This window comes from Emys orbicularis, chromosome 2 (assembly GCF_028017835.1).
Source record: "Emys orbicularis isolate rEmyOrb1 chromosome 2, rEmyOrb1.hap1, whole genome shotgun sequence".
In the NCBI taxonomy this organism is placed as follows: Eukaryota; Metazoa; Chordata; order Testudines; family Emydidae; genus Emys; species Emys orbicularis.
The window spans coordinates 297,119,957-297,136,122 of record NC_088684.1 but is presented as its reverse complement, the minus strand read 5'-3'; the positions used below and the strand labels follow the sequence as shown (position 1 = coordinate 297,136,122).

The 16,166-nt window shown below is 50.8% G+C and overlaps 1 protein-coding gene across 1 annotated transcript in view; it reads right to left on the bottom strand.

Annotated features, from left to right (window-relative positions):
- LOC135873891 (zinc finger protein 546-like) overlaps nucleotides 1–15,535 on the bottom strand; it is a 53,766-nt gene extending 38,231 nt beyond the window's left edge. Inside the window, exons 1-8 of the mRNA XM_065398500.1 lie at nucleotides 14,553–15,535; nucleotides 9,364–9,497; nucleotides 8,873–9,027; nucleotides 7,867–8,223; nucleotides 7,094–7,220; nucleotides 5,616–5,634; nucleotides 5,169–5,193; nucleotides 52–689 (exon numbers count right to left, since the gene is read on the bottom strand). Of these exons, the coding sequence (XP_065254572.1) occupies nucleotides 52–689; nucleotides 5,169–5,193; nucleotides 5,616–5,634; nucleotides 7,094–7,220; nucleotides 7,867–8,223; nucleotides 8,873–9,027; nucleotides 9,364–9,497; nucleotides 14,553–15,535 (2,438 nt within the window). The remainder of the gene's footprint in view (nucleotides 1–51; nucleotides 690–5,168; nucleotides 5,194–5,615; nucleotides 5,635–7,093; nucleotides 7,221–7,866; nucleotides 8,224–8,872; nucleotides 9,028–9,363; nucleotides 9,498–14,552) is intronic.
- Between the last annotated feature and the right edge of the window lie 631 nt (nucleotides 15,536–16,166).

The following is a 16,166-nucleotide window of genomic DNA, read 5'->3' as shown; positions in this document are numbered from 1 at the left end:
CCGCCCTGGTGGGGTCTCTCTTCCATGTGATTTCTTTGGTGCTTCATGAAGCTCCTCTTGAGCATGAAGCTCTTGCTGCACTCAGGGCACTGGAAGGGCCGCTCGCCGGTGTGCAGGCGCTGGTGGTTGAGCAGATACTCCTTGCGGCAGTAGCTCTTCTCGCACTCGGTGCACTTGTAGGGCCGTTCTCCCGTGTGGATGCGGTAGTGGTTGTTGAGCTTGGACTTCTCGCTGAAGCTGTTGTCGCACTGGGTGCACTTGTAGGGGCGCTCGCCTGTGTGGATACGGTAGTGGTTGGTCAGCTTGGACTGCTGAGTGAAGCTCTTACCGCACTCGCTGCACTTGTAGGGGCGCTCGCCAGTGTGCAGGCGCTGGTGCGAGATGAGCACGGCCTTCTGCCGGAAGCTTTTCTCGCACGCCGTGCACTGGAAGGGCCGCTCCCCCGTGTGCACACGCTGGTGGTTGAGCAGATACACCTTGCGGCTGTAGCTCTTCTCGCACTCACTGCACTTGTAGGGCTTCTCCCCGCGGTGAATCATCTGGTGTCGCAGCAGCTCCGACTGGCAGTTGAAGCTCTTCTCGCACTCGGTGCACTTGTAGGGCCGCACCTTGGCGTGGCTCCGCAGGTGCTTGACGAAATTCCCCTTCAGCCGGAAGCTCTTCCCGCATTCACTGCAGGCAAAGGGCTTCTCTCCCGGCTGCACCACGAAGCCCTTGAGCAGGCCGAAGTCTCGGTCGCACTGGGTGGATTTCTCCACTCTGATGACTGCGGGGCTAGCCAGCCGTGCAGCCACTCCCTGCTGTAGGCTCTGCAAAACCTCCTCTTCTGATTTCACCGATGACATCCCAGGCGGCTCCAGCTTCTCCAGACATCCCTTCCAGGGCTTCTCCTTCTCTTTGCTCACTGTCTCATCATCTGCTAGAATACAGAGAGAGAGAGCTGGGCATTAGGACGGGCTTTGATTTGGAAGGAAACTCCCCTGGCTAAGAGATTCTGTTCAGAAAAAAACTGACACTTTTTAATGGCCCAATAAATAGTTTATAGCTTCAGCGTATGAACTCAACAGACCTGAAGTAGGGCTTGTCTTGGCTTGAATTCTTGTGTGCTGGACAGCACAATTTGGGTTGGATGTCATGACACTTCTAGCCTACACACCTCCTGCATCACAGCACGACTGATGTTATGAGCCTGAAACCACCCCTCCAAGCTGGGTGTCGAGGGGTAAACATTCCCCCGCAGAAGGCATGGGGGCAGGGTAAAGGAGGCGCCCTGTTCCTCTGCATCCCATCAAACACTCAGAAAGTTGAAAGACGGGACAACTGCCCCCCCGTTACTCCGGACAGCTGGGGAGCTTGACCGACACCTGCCATTAAGTGATGGCTGTACATTTCCAATGGGGCTATTTGACTGTAAGCTCTTTGGGGCAGAGATTGTCTTTTTGTTGTGTGTTCATACAGCACCCAGCACAACGGGGGCCCTGATTCGGGACTGCAATACAAACAACAATCAACGTTCACTAATAGGAAGAAAACCCAGAAGCGGAGGAGCTCCGAGGAGCCGCAGGTAGCTACTCCACTCACCTCCGTTGAGGTGTTTCAATCCCTTAGGGCCCCACTCCCCCTCAGAGCCAATGGGAGTTTTGCACCAGGGCAGCCAGCCATTGCTCACCCATGCTGGAGCCTGTGAGAATTCGTCCTTCCCCCAATTCCTGCTGGTCCCCAGCATCCAGCTCTTCCTCTTCTTTAATCCAGGGTAAAGTGGCAGATGTGGAACCTGGTGATTGATGATGTTAATGAGACACAGAAACAAATCAGAGTGTGTTTTACCAACACCCATTGACCTCTTTGTGCAAAGGGTTTGGGGCTGGAGCTGTCTGGGATGGGTGGAAGGGTCAGTGACATTTTGTGGAGAGAAGGAAAAACAGATGAGCAAACACATCCAGACAGATGCGGTTATACAAGTTGATGGGCCAGGGGCTGTTCACTCCCCTCACTGAGTCCGAGTTCGAATCCTCTGCTCACCTGCGCTGGGCTCCAGGGGAATATCTCTGTCGGCCGAACCCCCCTGGGCCCTGATACACGGCTCCTTCCCTCCTTCAGCCCGGGGCAGGATGTCAGGGTTGGAAATGGCCTGGCCTATTCATGAAGACAGAGAGGAGGGGAAAGGAGTGTTTTATTCATATTCACCAGGCACTTACATGTGATTTTAAACCTGAGCTGAACAGAGGCAGAACTGGTGATCCTCAGGAAAGCAGATCTCTGCTAGGAAATGGATTGCTTTTCCCAGGGGAGCCTGAGGAATCCCCACACTCCTGTAATATTGTTGCCTGCAGGGCCACACAGCTGCCCCTGCCATGCCCACTTTTCATCCTCTCGTCCCAGTGGGTTCACTTCTGCCTTGGCGGGGATTAGGGCGAAAAGGGGGCATGGCAGGGGCTGAGACAGGGCGTGGCTGACATGTAGGTTTTAAAGTGCAAATCCAGTTCATGGAAACGATGTGCCTGGCAGGTACTTTGAGGGCTCGGAGAGACTCCTATTGCCAGCCAGGAGGAGCAGTTCCCCTGAGTGTGCTCTGGAGCTGCACTTCCAACAGGGAGTTCAGTGCCTCACATGCTGAGCACAGGGCGCTTCGTGGCCCACTGGCCTGCAGCCCCGCTCCTCTCCGCTTCCTCCAGCTTGTTGGATGATGAGTAACAAAGCGCTGGGCTCCGCAGCCCTGCCGACGACTCTCCCAAACCTGCACTTTCAAACCCTTACAGTGGACGTGTGGGTTTGTGATACTTGGTAGCACTCACCTGCGCTGGGGTCCACAAGGATTTCTCTTTCCACCAGCCCTTCCTTCTTCTGGACTCTTTCCTCCAATCCTTCCAGGGATTCCCGCTGATCCCCGACACACGGCTCCTCCCCTCGTTCAATGCGGGATAAAACGTCTGGCTTAGAAACAGCGTAGTCTGTTCATGGTAGCAGATGTTAAGGGAACATCATGGCCTATTAATATTCATTGCAAATAACGCTAAATGATTTAAATCCAGCTCCCCTTCTCTCGCTGGAGCTGACGACAGATCTGAAAGGAGGCCAATACCTAATAAGGATCCTGTAAAAAGATACCATTCCTTGTGGCGGTCGGGTGTGCTCCCCAGCAGAAGAGCCGGGGGTCACCACATAGAAGGAGAGTTGATATGCACAATGGTATATTAACCCATTTGTTTGTGAACCTAACCCTGGACAAAGTCTACAGAGCCCCTTGGAGGCCAGAGCCAGTTCAGGGAGGAATGCTCAATGCTATATTACCAGGTGACACAAAAGGAGAGGTTACTTAGCTTACAGTAACTTGAGTTCTTCGAGATGTTGTGTCCCTATGGGTGTGCTCACCGTAAGATACCTGCACACCTGTGTGCTCTCAACCAGAGACAGCAAAGCAGTGTCTGCAGACCTGCGCAGAGCAGCCCCTCATGCCTCCAAACAAGAGCCTATAAGGAGGAGTGGACTCGTCACGACTCAGTTCCTTCTCTACCACCTAGCAGAGCCTTTACAGCCGAGGGGAAGGAAGGTGGAGCATCCATAGAGACAAAGCATCTCAAAGTACTCAAGGTCCTATAAGGTACGTAACCTCTCCTCCACCTTCAAGTGTATATATGTCCCTATGGGTGCTCCACCAGGGGAGACTCCCAAGCAGTAACTTGACGGGGAGGCAAGTCCAAAATTGTCTGGAGGACTGCGTCACCCAAGGTAGTATCCCTAGGAGTAGGTAAGATGGCGGAATATTTAGCAAAGTTGTGAACAGAAGACCAAGTTGCAGTCCTACACATTTCTGTTATGGGAACATCTTTCAGCAGAGCTACATCTGTGGACTGAGCTCTGGAGGAGAGTGCTGGTCTAACAGGTTGAAATGCAACCTGAAACTCTTTAGACAGTCAGAGCTGAAATAGGTTGTCCATTCCTCCTCTCTGCAAATGACACAAATAATCTTGGAGAAGCCCAGAAGGTCTTAGTCCTGTCAAGGTAGAAGGTGAGATCCCTTCTGACACCTAGTGTAAGTAGACTGGTCTCCCCTCTAGAGGCTTTGGGTAAAACACTGATAGGCGGCTCTCTTCATTAATGTGATATTCTGAAGAGACCTGAGGATGGGGATGCAGTGTAACCTCATCTCTATAGAAGGTAGTAAATGGCGGGTCTGCCATAACGGCACCAAGCTCTCCCATTCTTTAAGAGATGGCTATAAAGAACTAAGTCCTGAGGGAGAAGTGCAGGAGAGAACAGGTGACCATAAGTACAAAGCTGGGGCTCCTCAAGGCACTGAGAACCAAATTAAGGTCTCACTTGGGATCCAGAGTCTCTACAGGGAGAAACAAGTTGTGTAGCCCTTGAGGAATCGGGCATAAGTGATGTGGGCAAAAACCAAGAAGCCCTCAATGGGCGAGTGGACGACTGTGACAGCAGCCAAACGTACTTTGAGTAAGGCAAGTTTATAGTGTGGACCTGGCATCAGTATAACTAAGTCACTCAGAGTGTGGATTTTTCACAACCCCGAGCAACAGTTATACCGACCTAACCCCGGGTGTACACAGCACTATGTCAAGACGAGGGCTTCTCCCACCGACGTAGCTACCGCCTCTCACAGAAGTGGATTAACTCCACTGACTGGAGAAGCTCTCCCGTTGGCATAGTAGTGTCTTTAATCAAGTGGTGCAACTGCACAGCTGCAGCATTTTAAGTGTAGACCAGCATTTCACTGCTAGACCCTGTGTCTTCAAATCCAACAGGCAGCCCAGGATTTTGGAGAGTGGAACCTCTGATGGGGGGAGGGATAGCTCAGTGGTTTGAGCATTGGCCTGCTAAACCCAGGGTTATGAGTTCAATCCTTCAGGGGGCCACTTAGGGATCTGGGGCAAAATCAGTACTTGGTCCTGCTAGTGAAGGCAGGGGGCTGGACTCGATGTCCTTTCGGGGTCCCTTCCAGTTCTAGGAGATGGGATATCTCCATATATTACATTATATTATTTATTATTATGCTTGAGACGTGTGCAGAGAACCGCAGGAATGGAAGCTTTTCCACTTTTGAAGGTAAGTTTGCAAGTACTAGGTTTACTGCTAGATAGGAGAACTGACTGGACCTTATCCGAATGGGTTACTTCCATGCTCAAAACTCACCTAGAGCGATGTGGTACTGGCAGTACTGGGGCCTCTTTCTGGCTGGTATTCTATAAAATTGTTCACCCAGGTGACCCCAGGGATTCCAGGAAGCTGATAGGGGAAGGTCCCCACAGATACTTGCAACGCCTGGATATGGAGCATCTGATGGGGTACTGAGCACTCCTCAAAATAATGGCTCAGCAGGGTGTGATGGTATAATGCTCAAAAAGAACCTTGTACTGAGACCTCAGAGTCCAAAGAAGTATCATCCCCTGGGCTGAAAGCGGGAGAACCAGATACAGGTGCCAGAAGCAGAGGCTGGACGTCCGACTGGCGTTCAATCCAGGAGGATTGTGGTTGCAGGTTTCTGAGCGGTACCAGGGAAGGAGCTTTCGTAGAGGTCAGTGACAGGGGAGATGCCGGTTTCTCTGGTATAAAAAGGCCCTCTGGAGAGAGAAACCCGGAGGGTACTGAAGGGTTACGGTATGCACAAGTCTGCATCTGTTCCAAAGCCTGGACAAGGGCGTAGTGCTGAGATGGTGAGCGCGGTACCAGAGAGGCTTGTAGAGAAACTTCTTTGACCGCCGAGCTCTGGTGCAGGGAAGGCAACAGTACTGGAGTGTGAGAAGGAGGCCTGTGCACATCTCAGTGCCGAGAGGGGTCACTTGGTACAGAGATAGATGACTCCCTGTGCTATTAGAAGACTTCTCTGCACGCTGCTTCTTGTGAGGGGCTGGCGGGTCGGTCCTGGAATCAGATGGAGCCTCAACTATGCCCTTAGAGGGACGCGAGGCCTCCTTAGAGTGAGAATTAGGGGGTGACCCACCCCTCTTTCTTGTTTCCCTGATAAGGGCAAAGGGCTGCTGCTTCTCAGAAGTCCTCGCCTCTCAAAGTGCTGCTGGAGCGGCTTGGGATGTGGAGGCCAACGTACAGAGGAGGAGGTGGGCCCCACCGGGGCTAGTGAGCATTCCATTAGAAGGAGCTTCAGTCTAGCCTCTCTGTCTTTCCGAGACCTGCCTTTAAACCCAGAACTGATCTTACACTTGGACAGAATGTGGCTGTCTCCAAGGCAACTCAAATGCTTGTCACTACAGGGAAAAGACCTGTGGCAGGTTTGGCAGGACTTAAACCCTGGGATCTTTGGCATAATGCAGAGCGTTAATGGACCAAAACGGATGATCGAAAGAAAAAGGGTGGGGGGATCCCTCCTCCCAAGACAGCTGTGTTAAAACTAAAAGCAGAAATAAAATAATCATACAAATAAAGCAAAAACTAAGAATAAATCACTATGTTGAGAAAGGCAGGAAGCTGAGAACCAGCGGACATGCAACCACTCCATCTCGAGCCACAGGCAGTTGAGAAGGAACTGAGTGTCAGCAGGTCTGCGCCCCCCTATATGCCCTCGTTTGAAGGCGCCACTCTGGCATGCATGGGCCCGCAGACACTGCTTGGTAGTCTCCAGTCAAGAGCGCATGGCGTGCGTGCATCCTACGGTGCAGCACCCTATGGACATACACTCAAAGAACTAGCTAATACAATGGTAGGACTGAGATTTTAAATCAGCAGAAGTCTGATTTTACCATAGGATGGGGTGATCTGGCTCTTTATGGAAACGAAGGAGGGTCTTGTAATTCAGGCACTGGCCTGCTACTCAGCACATCTGGGTTCAATTCCTGGCTCTGCCACAGACTCCCTGGGGGACCTGGCAAGTCACTTAAACTTGCCGAACGTGATCCCAAGCCCTTGGAAGTCAATGGGAGACATTCCACATCCTTCAAAGGGTTTGGGAAAACTAGATATTAGAAGAAAAGAGTTTTAAATAGGAGGGTGTGTGGTATGAGCTATTGCTAATGCTCTGGGAAGTAGTGATTCACTGGAAATCAAAAGAACTGGAGAATAACCTGCAACGGGAACCAGAGTAGCAACTATTTCTAATCAGAGAGTGAAAACCGATCCTTACCCAGGGAGATCAGGGTCTCATAGTTCCCCTTCATCACGTTCTTGTAAAGCTCTTTCTGCCATTCGTCTAAGTTCTCCCACTCCTGCTCGTTGAAATAGACGGAGACATCATCAAATGTCACCGGCACCTGGAATCACAAGGGTTACAATAAGCTTCTTTCTTAGACTATATCGGCTTGACTCAAAGCCCACCAAAGTGAATGCCATTGACTTCCACAGGCTTTGGAGAAGATCCTTATGGCAGGGAATGTATCTTATGCTGTGCTCTTAGATGCACCAAGTCTGGACCAACAATTTTAGCAGAAACTTTGAAGAGTCAGGGCCAAAATCAGCAAAAAGATATGTCTCCTGAAAGGTGCAGAGCACCCTTCGCCTCGCCAGTATTTGCAGCAGGTAGTCTGTTGAGAGCATCTGGTTGGCTGGGCACATGGGACTGGCTCTCATCTAGGTTTCCAACCACTGTTTCCAAATCGCATCAGAAGTGATGCATAAGTACGTTCCTAATATTACTTTTCCACCAGCACTTGCTGGAGGTGAACAGCATATCAGTGACTGAGCTGGAAACAGAGCGCAGATGTCCTGTATATTATACATAAATGATTGGACCGACTGAGTCTGGCAAGTGAGTTATTGGACACCATGAGGCCAATAAGATCACTCCCTGCATCCACACTCTTAGACAGTGGTGAATTAAAGGGCCTGCATATCAGAAGATATGAAAACCCGTTCAGTACCTAAGTTTGTACCCCTCAACACTAGCTGGGATATTATTACCTTGGGGACTTCTCCCTTAGTGCCTGGGGGCAGTCTTAAGATCCAGAAGTTCCTGTTTCTCAGCAGGTTCTCCAGGTTCTCCAGCCTCCTCTGCAGGAAGTTATTCTCCTGGATCAGAGTTCCCAAAATAGTCCATTTACTCGCCAGCTGGTTACCAAATTCCATCGCTGTCCTCTCACAGTCTGTTAACTTCTTCTCGGTTGTCCCTGTTCTCCCCTCCAGATTCAGTAATCGCGTGCCATGAGAATTCACCTTCCTCTCCACGGCTTGGATGGCAGCCACTACTGTCCACAAGGAGATCTCTGTAGTGTGATGATGGGCTTCGCTCACAGGAGTTTGTTCAGGGACGGCGGGATCCTGTTTGCAAGAAGAGAAACTGAAAGTCAGCACCCATCCCCTGAAAGAACATCTCTAACAAAAACCCGCTGAGCGTGGCGCTATGCTAAGGGCTGAGCAGGGAGAGAAACAAGTGTGGGTTGGTTTGTTTGATATTTTTAGTCCTGTTCACTCAGTGATGGGAACTGCGAGTGAGATTTTATGTACTGTTTTAAAAGTGGCTCTAAGTCGATTTTATTGTAATGAGAACATTAAAAAAAAAAAAATCAGGACAAAACAGCCTAAGAGCCCTTCAGCACTACCTGGGGCTGGATCTTCTCCTACAGTCAGGATCCACACAGGGGAAAACTATTTCCCTTCCTGTACTGAGGCAGATTTGAAATGGAAACCCCACAATGTCTGACTCATTTGAAGTATGGAATATTCATAGGCTATAGGGCTAAAAGGGACCATTCGATCATCTAGCCCAGTGGTTCTCAAACTTTTGTACTGGTGCCCCCTTTCACATAGCAAGCCCCTTATAAATTAAAACCACTTTTGTATATATTTAACACCATTATAAACGCTGGCGGCAAAGCGAGGTTTGGGGTGGAGGCTGACAGCTCGTGACCCCCAGTTTGAGAACCCCTGATCTAGCCTGACCAGCACACAACAGGCCATTCACTTTTACCCAGTTGTTAGTCCTATACTCAGGCCAGTAACTAGTGCGTTCCTGCAGCCGGGAGCTGGTGTCTTGACACTGTCCCGAAGCCCGCGCTCTGCCCCCCCGCCCCGGCGGGGACCTACAGCACCCCAGGGTGCCCGCTGCCGGCGGCTCCCCGGAGGCTGAACACAACAGCACGAAGCCCGAACACGATGGAGGGTTTCTCCGGGGCAAGGGAGGCTCCGGCACAGACCCAGAACCTCCCCCGCCGGACCGGGCTGGGCCAGACGTGCGCCCAAGGGCGCCCCCGGGAACCGGGCTCCTTCCCTCCAGCGCCGGGAGCCTGCGGGTGGGACACAGCGCCCGGGGCGGATGTCAAACCCCCGGCACCGGCCCCGCCCCGGGGCTCAGCCCCCAGCCCGGCCGGGCAGCCCCGCGCTCCCCGCGGCCCGGCTCCCGGGGCCCAGGCCGGGCGAAGCTCCCGGGGCCCGAGGCTCCCCCGCCCGCCGGGCCCTTACCTGGGCAGCGGCCCGCTCGGCCATGGCCCCCCCGGGCGGGGCTTCTGCAGCGGGCCCGGCCCGGCCCGGCCGAGCTCCGCTCCCGCTCCGGGCTGGGCAGAGTCCCGGCGCCGCCTCGCCACGGGCCGGCCCCGCTGCCGGGCGGAGCAGAGCGAGCGCAGCCGGGAGGGAGCCGCGGCCTGGCTGCCGGGGCCCGGGAGCGGCGGCGGGAATCGCCTCCCTTTCCCCGCCGTCACCGGGCGAGAACAGGCTCCGCCCCCGGGGGACCCGCCCATCCCCGTGTCCTCACACCACGGGCGGCCCCCGCCAGCCAGAGAGCTGGGGACCGCAATGGGGGGGGGGACGACGACACCGCAGGGCACTTGCCCCTAGTCCACGGCACACGCGTGGGACAAAGCACTGACCGCCCGCCGCTAGCCAGTGCCATGGGCCCCATCTCAGGTGACCCCGAGCTCTCTCCAGGAGGTGCCTTGGCCTGGGGGGGGTCCAGCCAGTACCAAATTGTCCCCCAGGAAACCAGGTCTGGGAACAGAACAAAACAGGGAGTGGTGCTTGGGCTACTGGGCCTGCGGTAAAACCCACAGGGAGGAGAAAAGGGGCTGAAGATATTTGTAATGCAAAGTTGTTGGAAAGTTTGCTTGGTATCATATTGTCAGTGACTTAGGGAGGGTGTTTAAAAGAATCTAAAATAGATCTAGGCCTTTTGTCTCCCCTCCTCAGCGCCAACCCATTTTTGGATTCTGTGAGTTACCTGCATTTTCCTTCTGAGAGCTGACAGGTAAATTCCCCGTTCCCTCTCCCCTGATTGTAGTGGGCTCAGTTCCATCGTTAGCACCCACACTGTGCTGGGGAGATAGGAGATAATACACACCAGGTTTAAAACAAAGGAAGTACTTCTTCACACACCACACAGTAAACCTTTGGAACTCATTGCCAGTGGACAGTGTGAAGGCCAAGATTATAGCTAGGTTAAAAAAAATTAGGTAAGTTCATGGAGGATAGGTCCATCAATGGCTATAGCCAAGATGGCCAAAGGATGCAGCCCTATACACAGGATGTCCCTAAACCTCCAACTGCCTGAAGCATCTGGCACTGGCCACTGTCAGAAGACAGGACACTGGGCTAGACAGACCATTGGTCTGACCCAGTAGGGCCACTTTTATGTTATGCTCTTATGACATTGGCAATGGGTATTTTTTTGTTTACTAATTGTATTGCTCAAGTAAATAAGGCACCCTCATACTCTTAAACTTTGCCTTTAGTTCTCATCAATCACAAAATCAGTTTTTAAAAAATAGAAACGATGATCCAGAGGATGGATTAAACTTAGCAGCCAGAGAGGCACAGAGTGTTATCAAAAGGAAGGCTTTGCTAGGAAAGGGGTATTGTGAGGAACAACAGACATGCCTGCTTTGAGGAAAATCTGTTAGGAAAACACAGGCCCTGAGACTACCCTCACTCATAGTGGTGTAAATCAACAGTAACTCCATTGAAGTCAAAGGAGTAACACTGCCCTACGTGAGATAAGAGTCAGGCCAAAAGAAGCTGAAATGGGGTAACTGTTATGGGACAGAGGCCTTGAGCAGCCTCTGTACAGGGGGGACTCCACCCATGTGATGTAGCCACACAAAAGAGATACTTGCATCACTGCCAATGCCACAGGTTCTGAAATCGTGAGTCAGGCCCCTCAAAATCATGATTTAAAAACTAATAAATGTTGGGTTCTTCTTTTTGGCCTTCTGAGATTTTAGCACCTTAAAGACTAACAGGTTTATTTGGGCATAAGCTTTCATAGGTAGAAAACCCACTTCTTCAGATGCATGGAGTGAAAATTACAGGCTGTATTTTTCACTCCATGCATCTGAAGAAGTGGGTTTTTTACCCACAAAAGCTTATGCCCAAATAAATCTGTTAGTCTTTAAGGTGCCACCGGACTCCTGGTTAGTTTTGTGGATACAGACTAACATGGCTACCCCTCTGATACTTGAGATTTTAGGTTACACTTGGTCACATTTTCAAGTTTTTCTCCACAACAAGGAACAGAAATGGGGGGGGGGGAGGGGGAAGGGTTTAAACAAAAGCTTAGAGCCTCCTGTAATCAGTTGCCTCTAGGAGATGGGTCTTGAAAAACACCCAATATCCCAAGACTCAAGACACGATTGCAAGAGTTAACAGTGTCTTTTGGGTGAGAGTGAAGGCTCTGCTTCCTGATTAGTGTAAACGTATTAAAACTCAGTAAGGCAAAAACCAATGCAATGGGGACTGAGGAAGCACCCGAGCAGCTGGAAGGAGAAAGCAACAGCACCCTTCACCCCACTGCCTGTCTCTACACATTGCAATAGGGTCCATCATAAGAACATAAGAACGGCCGTACCGGGTCAGACCAAAGGTCCATCTAGCCCAGTGTCCTGTCTACCGACAGTGGCCAATGCCAGGTGCCCCAAACGGAGTGAACCTAACAGGCAATGATCAAGTGATCTCTCTCCTGCCATCCATCTCCACCCTCTGACAAACAGAGGCTAGGGACACCATTCCTTACCCATCCTGGCTAATAGCCAGTAATGGACGTAACCACCATGAATTTATCCAGTTCTCTTTTAAACGCTGTTATAGTCCTAGCCTTTACAACCTCCTCAGGTAAGGAGTTTCACAAGTTGACTGTGCGCTGCGTGAAGAACTTCCTTGTATTTGTTTTAAACCTGCTGCCTATTAATTTCATTTGGTGACCCCTAGTTCTTGTGTTATGGGAATAAGTAAATAACTTTTCCTTATCCACTTTCTCCACATCACTCATGATTTTATATACCTCTATCATATCCCCCCTTAGTCTCCTCTTTTCCAAGCTGAAGAGTCCTAGCCTCTTTGATCTCTCCTCATATGGGACCCGTTCCAAACCCCTAATCATTTTAGTTGCCCTTTTCTGAACCTTTTCTAGTGCCAGTATATCTTTTTTGAGATGAGGAGACCACATCTGTACACAGTATTCGAGATGTGGGCATACCATCGATTTATATAAGGGCAATAATATATTCTCAGTCTTATTCTCTATCCCCTTTTTAATGATTCCTAACATCCTGTTTGCTTTTTTGACCGCCTCTGCACACTGCGTGGACATCTTCAGAGAACTATCCCCGATGACTCCAAGATCTTTTTCCTGACTTGTTGTAGCTAAATTAGCCCCCATCATATTGTATGTATAGTTGGGGTTATTTTTTCCAATGTGCATTACTTTACATTTATCCACATTAAATTTCATTTGCCATTTTGTTGCCCAATCACTTAGTTTTGTGAGATCTTTTTAAAGTTTGTCACAGTCTGCTTTGGTCTTAACTATCTTGAGCAGTTTAGTATCATCTGCAAACTTTGCCACCTCACTGTTTACCCCTTTCTCCAGATCATTTATGAATAAGTTGAATAGGATTGGTCCGAGGACTGACCCTTGGGGAACCCCACTAGTTACCCCTCTCTATTCTGAGAATTTACCATTAATTCCTCCCCTTTGTTCCCTGTCTTTTAACCAGTTCTCAATCCATGAAAGGACCTTGCCTTTTATCCCATGACAGCTTACTTTACGTAAGATTTCTATCTATAGAGATTTTATGGAACATGTGGATTCACTTAAGATTTTTACTTCATTTGATTCTACATTTTCTTTCACATATAGTGCCACTCCCCCCCCGCACGACCTGTTCTGTCCTTCCGATATATTTTGTACCCCGGAATGATTGTGTCCCATTGATTGCTCTCAGTCCACCAGGTTTCTGTGATGCCTATTATATCAATATCCTCCATTATCACGAGGCACTCTAGTTCACCCATCTTATTATTTAGACTTCTAGCATTTGTGTACAAGCACTTTAAAAACTTGTCACTGTTTATTTGTCTGCCTTTTTCTGATGTGTCCGATTCTTTTTTATGTGAATGTTTCTCGTCTGATCTGGCCCTTACATTATCCTCTTCCATCCTCTGCTCCTGACTAGAACCTGGAGATTCTCTATCATTAGACTCTCCCCTAAGAGAAGTCTGTGTCCGATCCACACGCTCCTCTGCGGCAGTCGGCTTTCCCCCATCTCCTAGTTTAAAAACTGCTCTACAAGTGTGATTTAAAAGTTAAAAGTGTGATTTGCTTATTAATGATATTAACAATATCCTGAACACTGTAGCAGGTAACTGCAAGCTCGCTGCGATGTAGCAGTATGTGTCCCTATTGCTGGACTCATTCAAGAGGCCCTGTTAAGCCTTGGTTAACAGTGGACAATGCTATTACAGTACGTACATCAAAATACAATGAAATGGCCGAGGTGGTGTTGCGGGGGAGGTAGAAACAACCGCCTTCTCACTCTGAAGGATGAGGTGACTGTGTTAACTTTAGGTCTTAAGAGTCATGATCAGATTTGTACATGTTACATGATAAGAAGCAGCTCAACTATTCCCCCCCCCACACCCCACCTGCCCAAGTGAAAAGCTCCACTGTGGTGACCTGCCCAGATAGTTCTTGGGTCAGGACTCGGGGAAAACATCTCTTTGAATTTACCAACAGTACTAACTTCCCATGTGTTCCCAATTTTTTCAGGGCATTTCTCATTATCTCCCCTTTTTTATTTTACTCCTGAGTCCCTCTTCTGCTGGAGTCACTAGAGAATTCACAGGTCCTCAAGGTGAGTGAAGGCTAAAGCGAGGGTCGCATTAGTAACAAGAGCAGACCAGACCTCCTAAACTATATTGGACGTGGGCCATGGGGCTGAACTTGAGATGTCAGCTTATATCCTAAGCAACTGCAATTCAGTCTTGTCCAGTGAGGCCCAGCGACAGGCCTCCTATACAGAGTGCCCATCCCCCTCCTACTGCCAGTCATTCATGTTCCTCCGACTTCTTTCTCTCCCAGTGCCGTCCGCCTGCCATCGTGCGGAGATATTTCCCAAGCAGAAGTTGGCTCCCCTGCGTGTCCCCAAGGGCTGTTGCTGCATTTTCAGTTGAGAGAGAAGGATCCTCCTCAGCTAGTGTCCCTGGTTCCCCTTTCAGGTAGTGACAGAAGGAAGTCTACTGGCTGGGTTTCCACCTCTCCTCCAGGGGCTCAGACACACAGTCAGATCTGATGAGGTGAAGCTCTCTCTAAACCATGGACGTTTCAACTCCTCCTCTTGCCTTTCGTCTGACTAATGCACCTGCTGAACGTTAACTCCACTGGCTACCACGTATCTTCCATCTTTACAACAAGGAGTCCGGCCTCTGCACCCTGTCTGGGGCTCCGAGAAACCTCCGGATGCCCTTGCTCTGTGCTGTGGAGACTCTGATGTTCTCTCAGAGATTCCTCGTATCGGAAGCTTTTCTCACACGTGCCACACTGATGTGGCCGCTCCCGGACATGGACCTGCTGGAGCGTCTCTAGCTCAGGCTTCCCCGTGATGCTTTTCCCACACTCAATGTGGCGTTTCAGCCCTTCTCCCAAGTCGTTACCCTGATGGCCGACAGACCCGCTATGGCTTTTAGCAGCTGGGCCGCCCTGGTGGGGTCTCTCTTCCACATGATTTCTTTGGTGCTTCATGAAGCTCGTCTTGAGCATGAAGCTCTTGCTGCACTCAGGGCACTGGAAGGGCCGCTCGCCGGTGTGCAGGCGCTGGTGGTTGAGCAGGTACACCTTGCGGCTGTAGCTCTTGTCACACTTGGTGCACTTGTAGGGCCACTCTCCCGTGTGGATGCGGTAGTGGTTGTTGAGCTTGGACTTCTCGCTGAAGCTGTTGTCGCACTGGGTGCACTTGTAGGGGCGCTCGCCAGTGTGCAGGCGCTGGTGCGAGATGAGCACGGCCTTCTGCCGGAAGCTTTTCTCGCACGCCGTGCACTGGAAGGGCCGCTCCCCCGTGTGCACACGCTGGTGGTTGAGCAGATACACCTTGCGGCTGTAGCTCTTCTCGCACTCACTGCACTTGTAGGGCTTCTCCCCGCGGTGAATCATCTGGTGTCGCAGCAGGTCTGACTGGCAGTTGAAGCTCTTCTCGCACTCGGTGCACTTGTAGGGCCGCACCTTGGCGTGGCTCCGCAGGTGCTTGACCAAATTCCCCTTCAGCCGGAAGCTCTTCCCGCATTCACTGCAGGCAAAGGGCTTTTCTCCCGGCTGCACCACGAAGCCTTTGAGCAGGCTGAAGTCTCGGCCGCACTGGGTTGATTGCTCCATTCTGATGACTGCAGGGTTAGCCAGCCGTGCAGCCACTCCCTGCTGTAGGCTCTGCAAAACCTCCTCTGCTGATTTCACCAACAAAATCCTGTGTGGTTCTAACTTTTCCAGACATCCCTCCTGGGGCTTCTCCTCCTGTTTGCTTGCTGTCCCATCATTTGCTAGATTACAGAGAGAGAGAGAGAGATGGGCATTAGTGCTTTGATCTGGAAAGAAAGCTTCCCTGGCTAAGAGATACTATGCAGAAGAAACCTGACACTTTTTAATGGCCCAATGAATAATTTATTGCCTCAGCGTATGAACTCAACAGTCCTGAAGTAGGGCTCGACTTGGCTTGAAATCTTATGTGCTAGACCCCACAATTTGGGTTGGATGTCATGACACTTCTAGCCTACACACCTCCTTCATCACAGCACGACTGATGTTATGAGCCTGAAACCACCCCTCCAAGCTGGGTGTCGAGGGGTAAACTTTCCCCCACAGAAGGCATGGGGGCAGGGTAAAGGAGGGGCCCCGTTCTTCTGCATCACATCAAACACTCAGAAAGACAGGATCAACTGCCCCCATTAGTCGCACGGGGGGGGAGCTGTGACTGACATCCACCATCACGTAATGGCTATACAGTTACAAT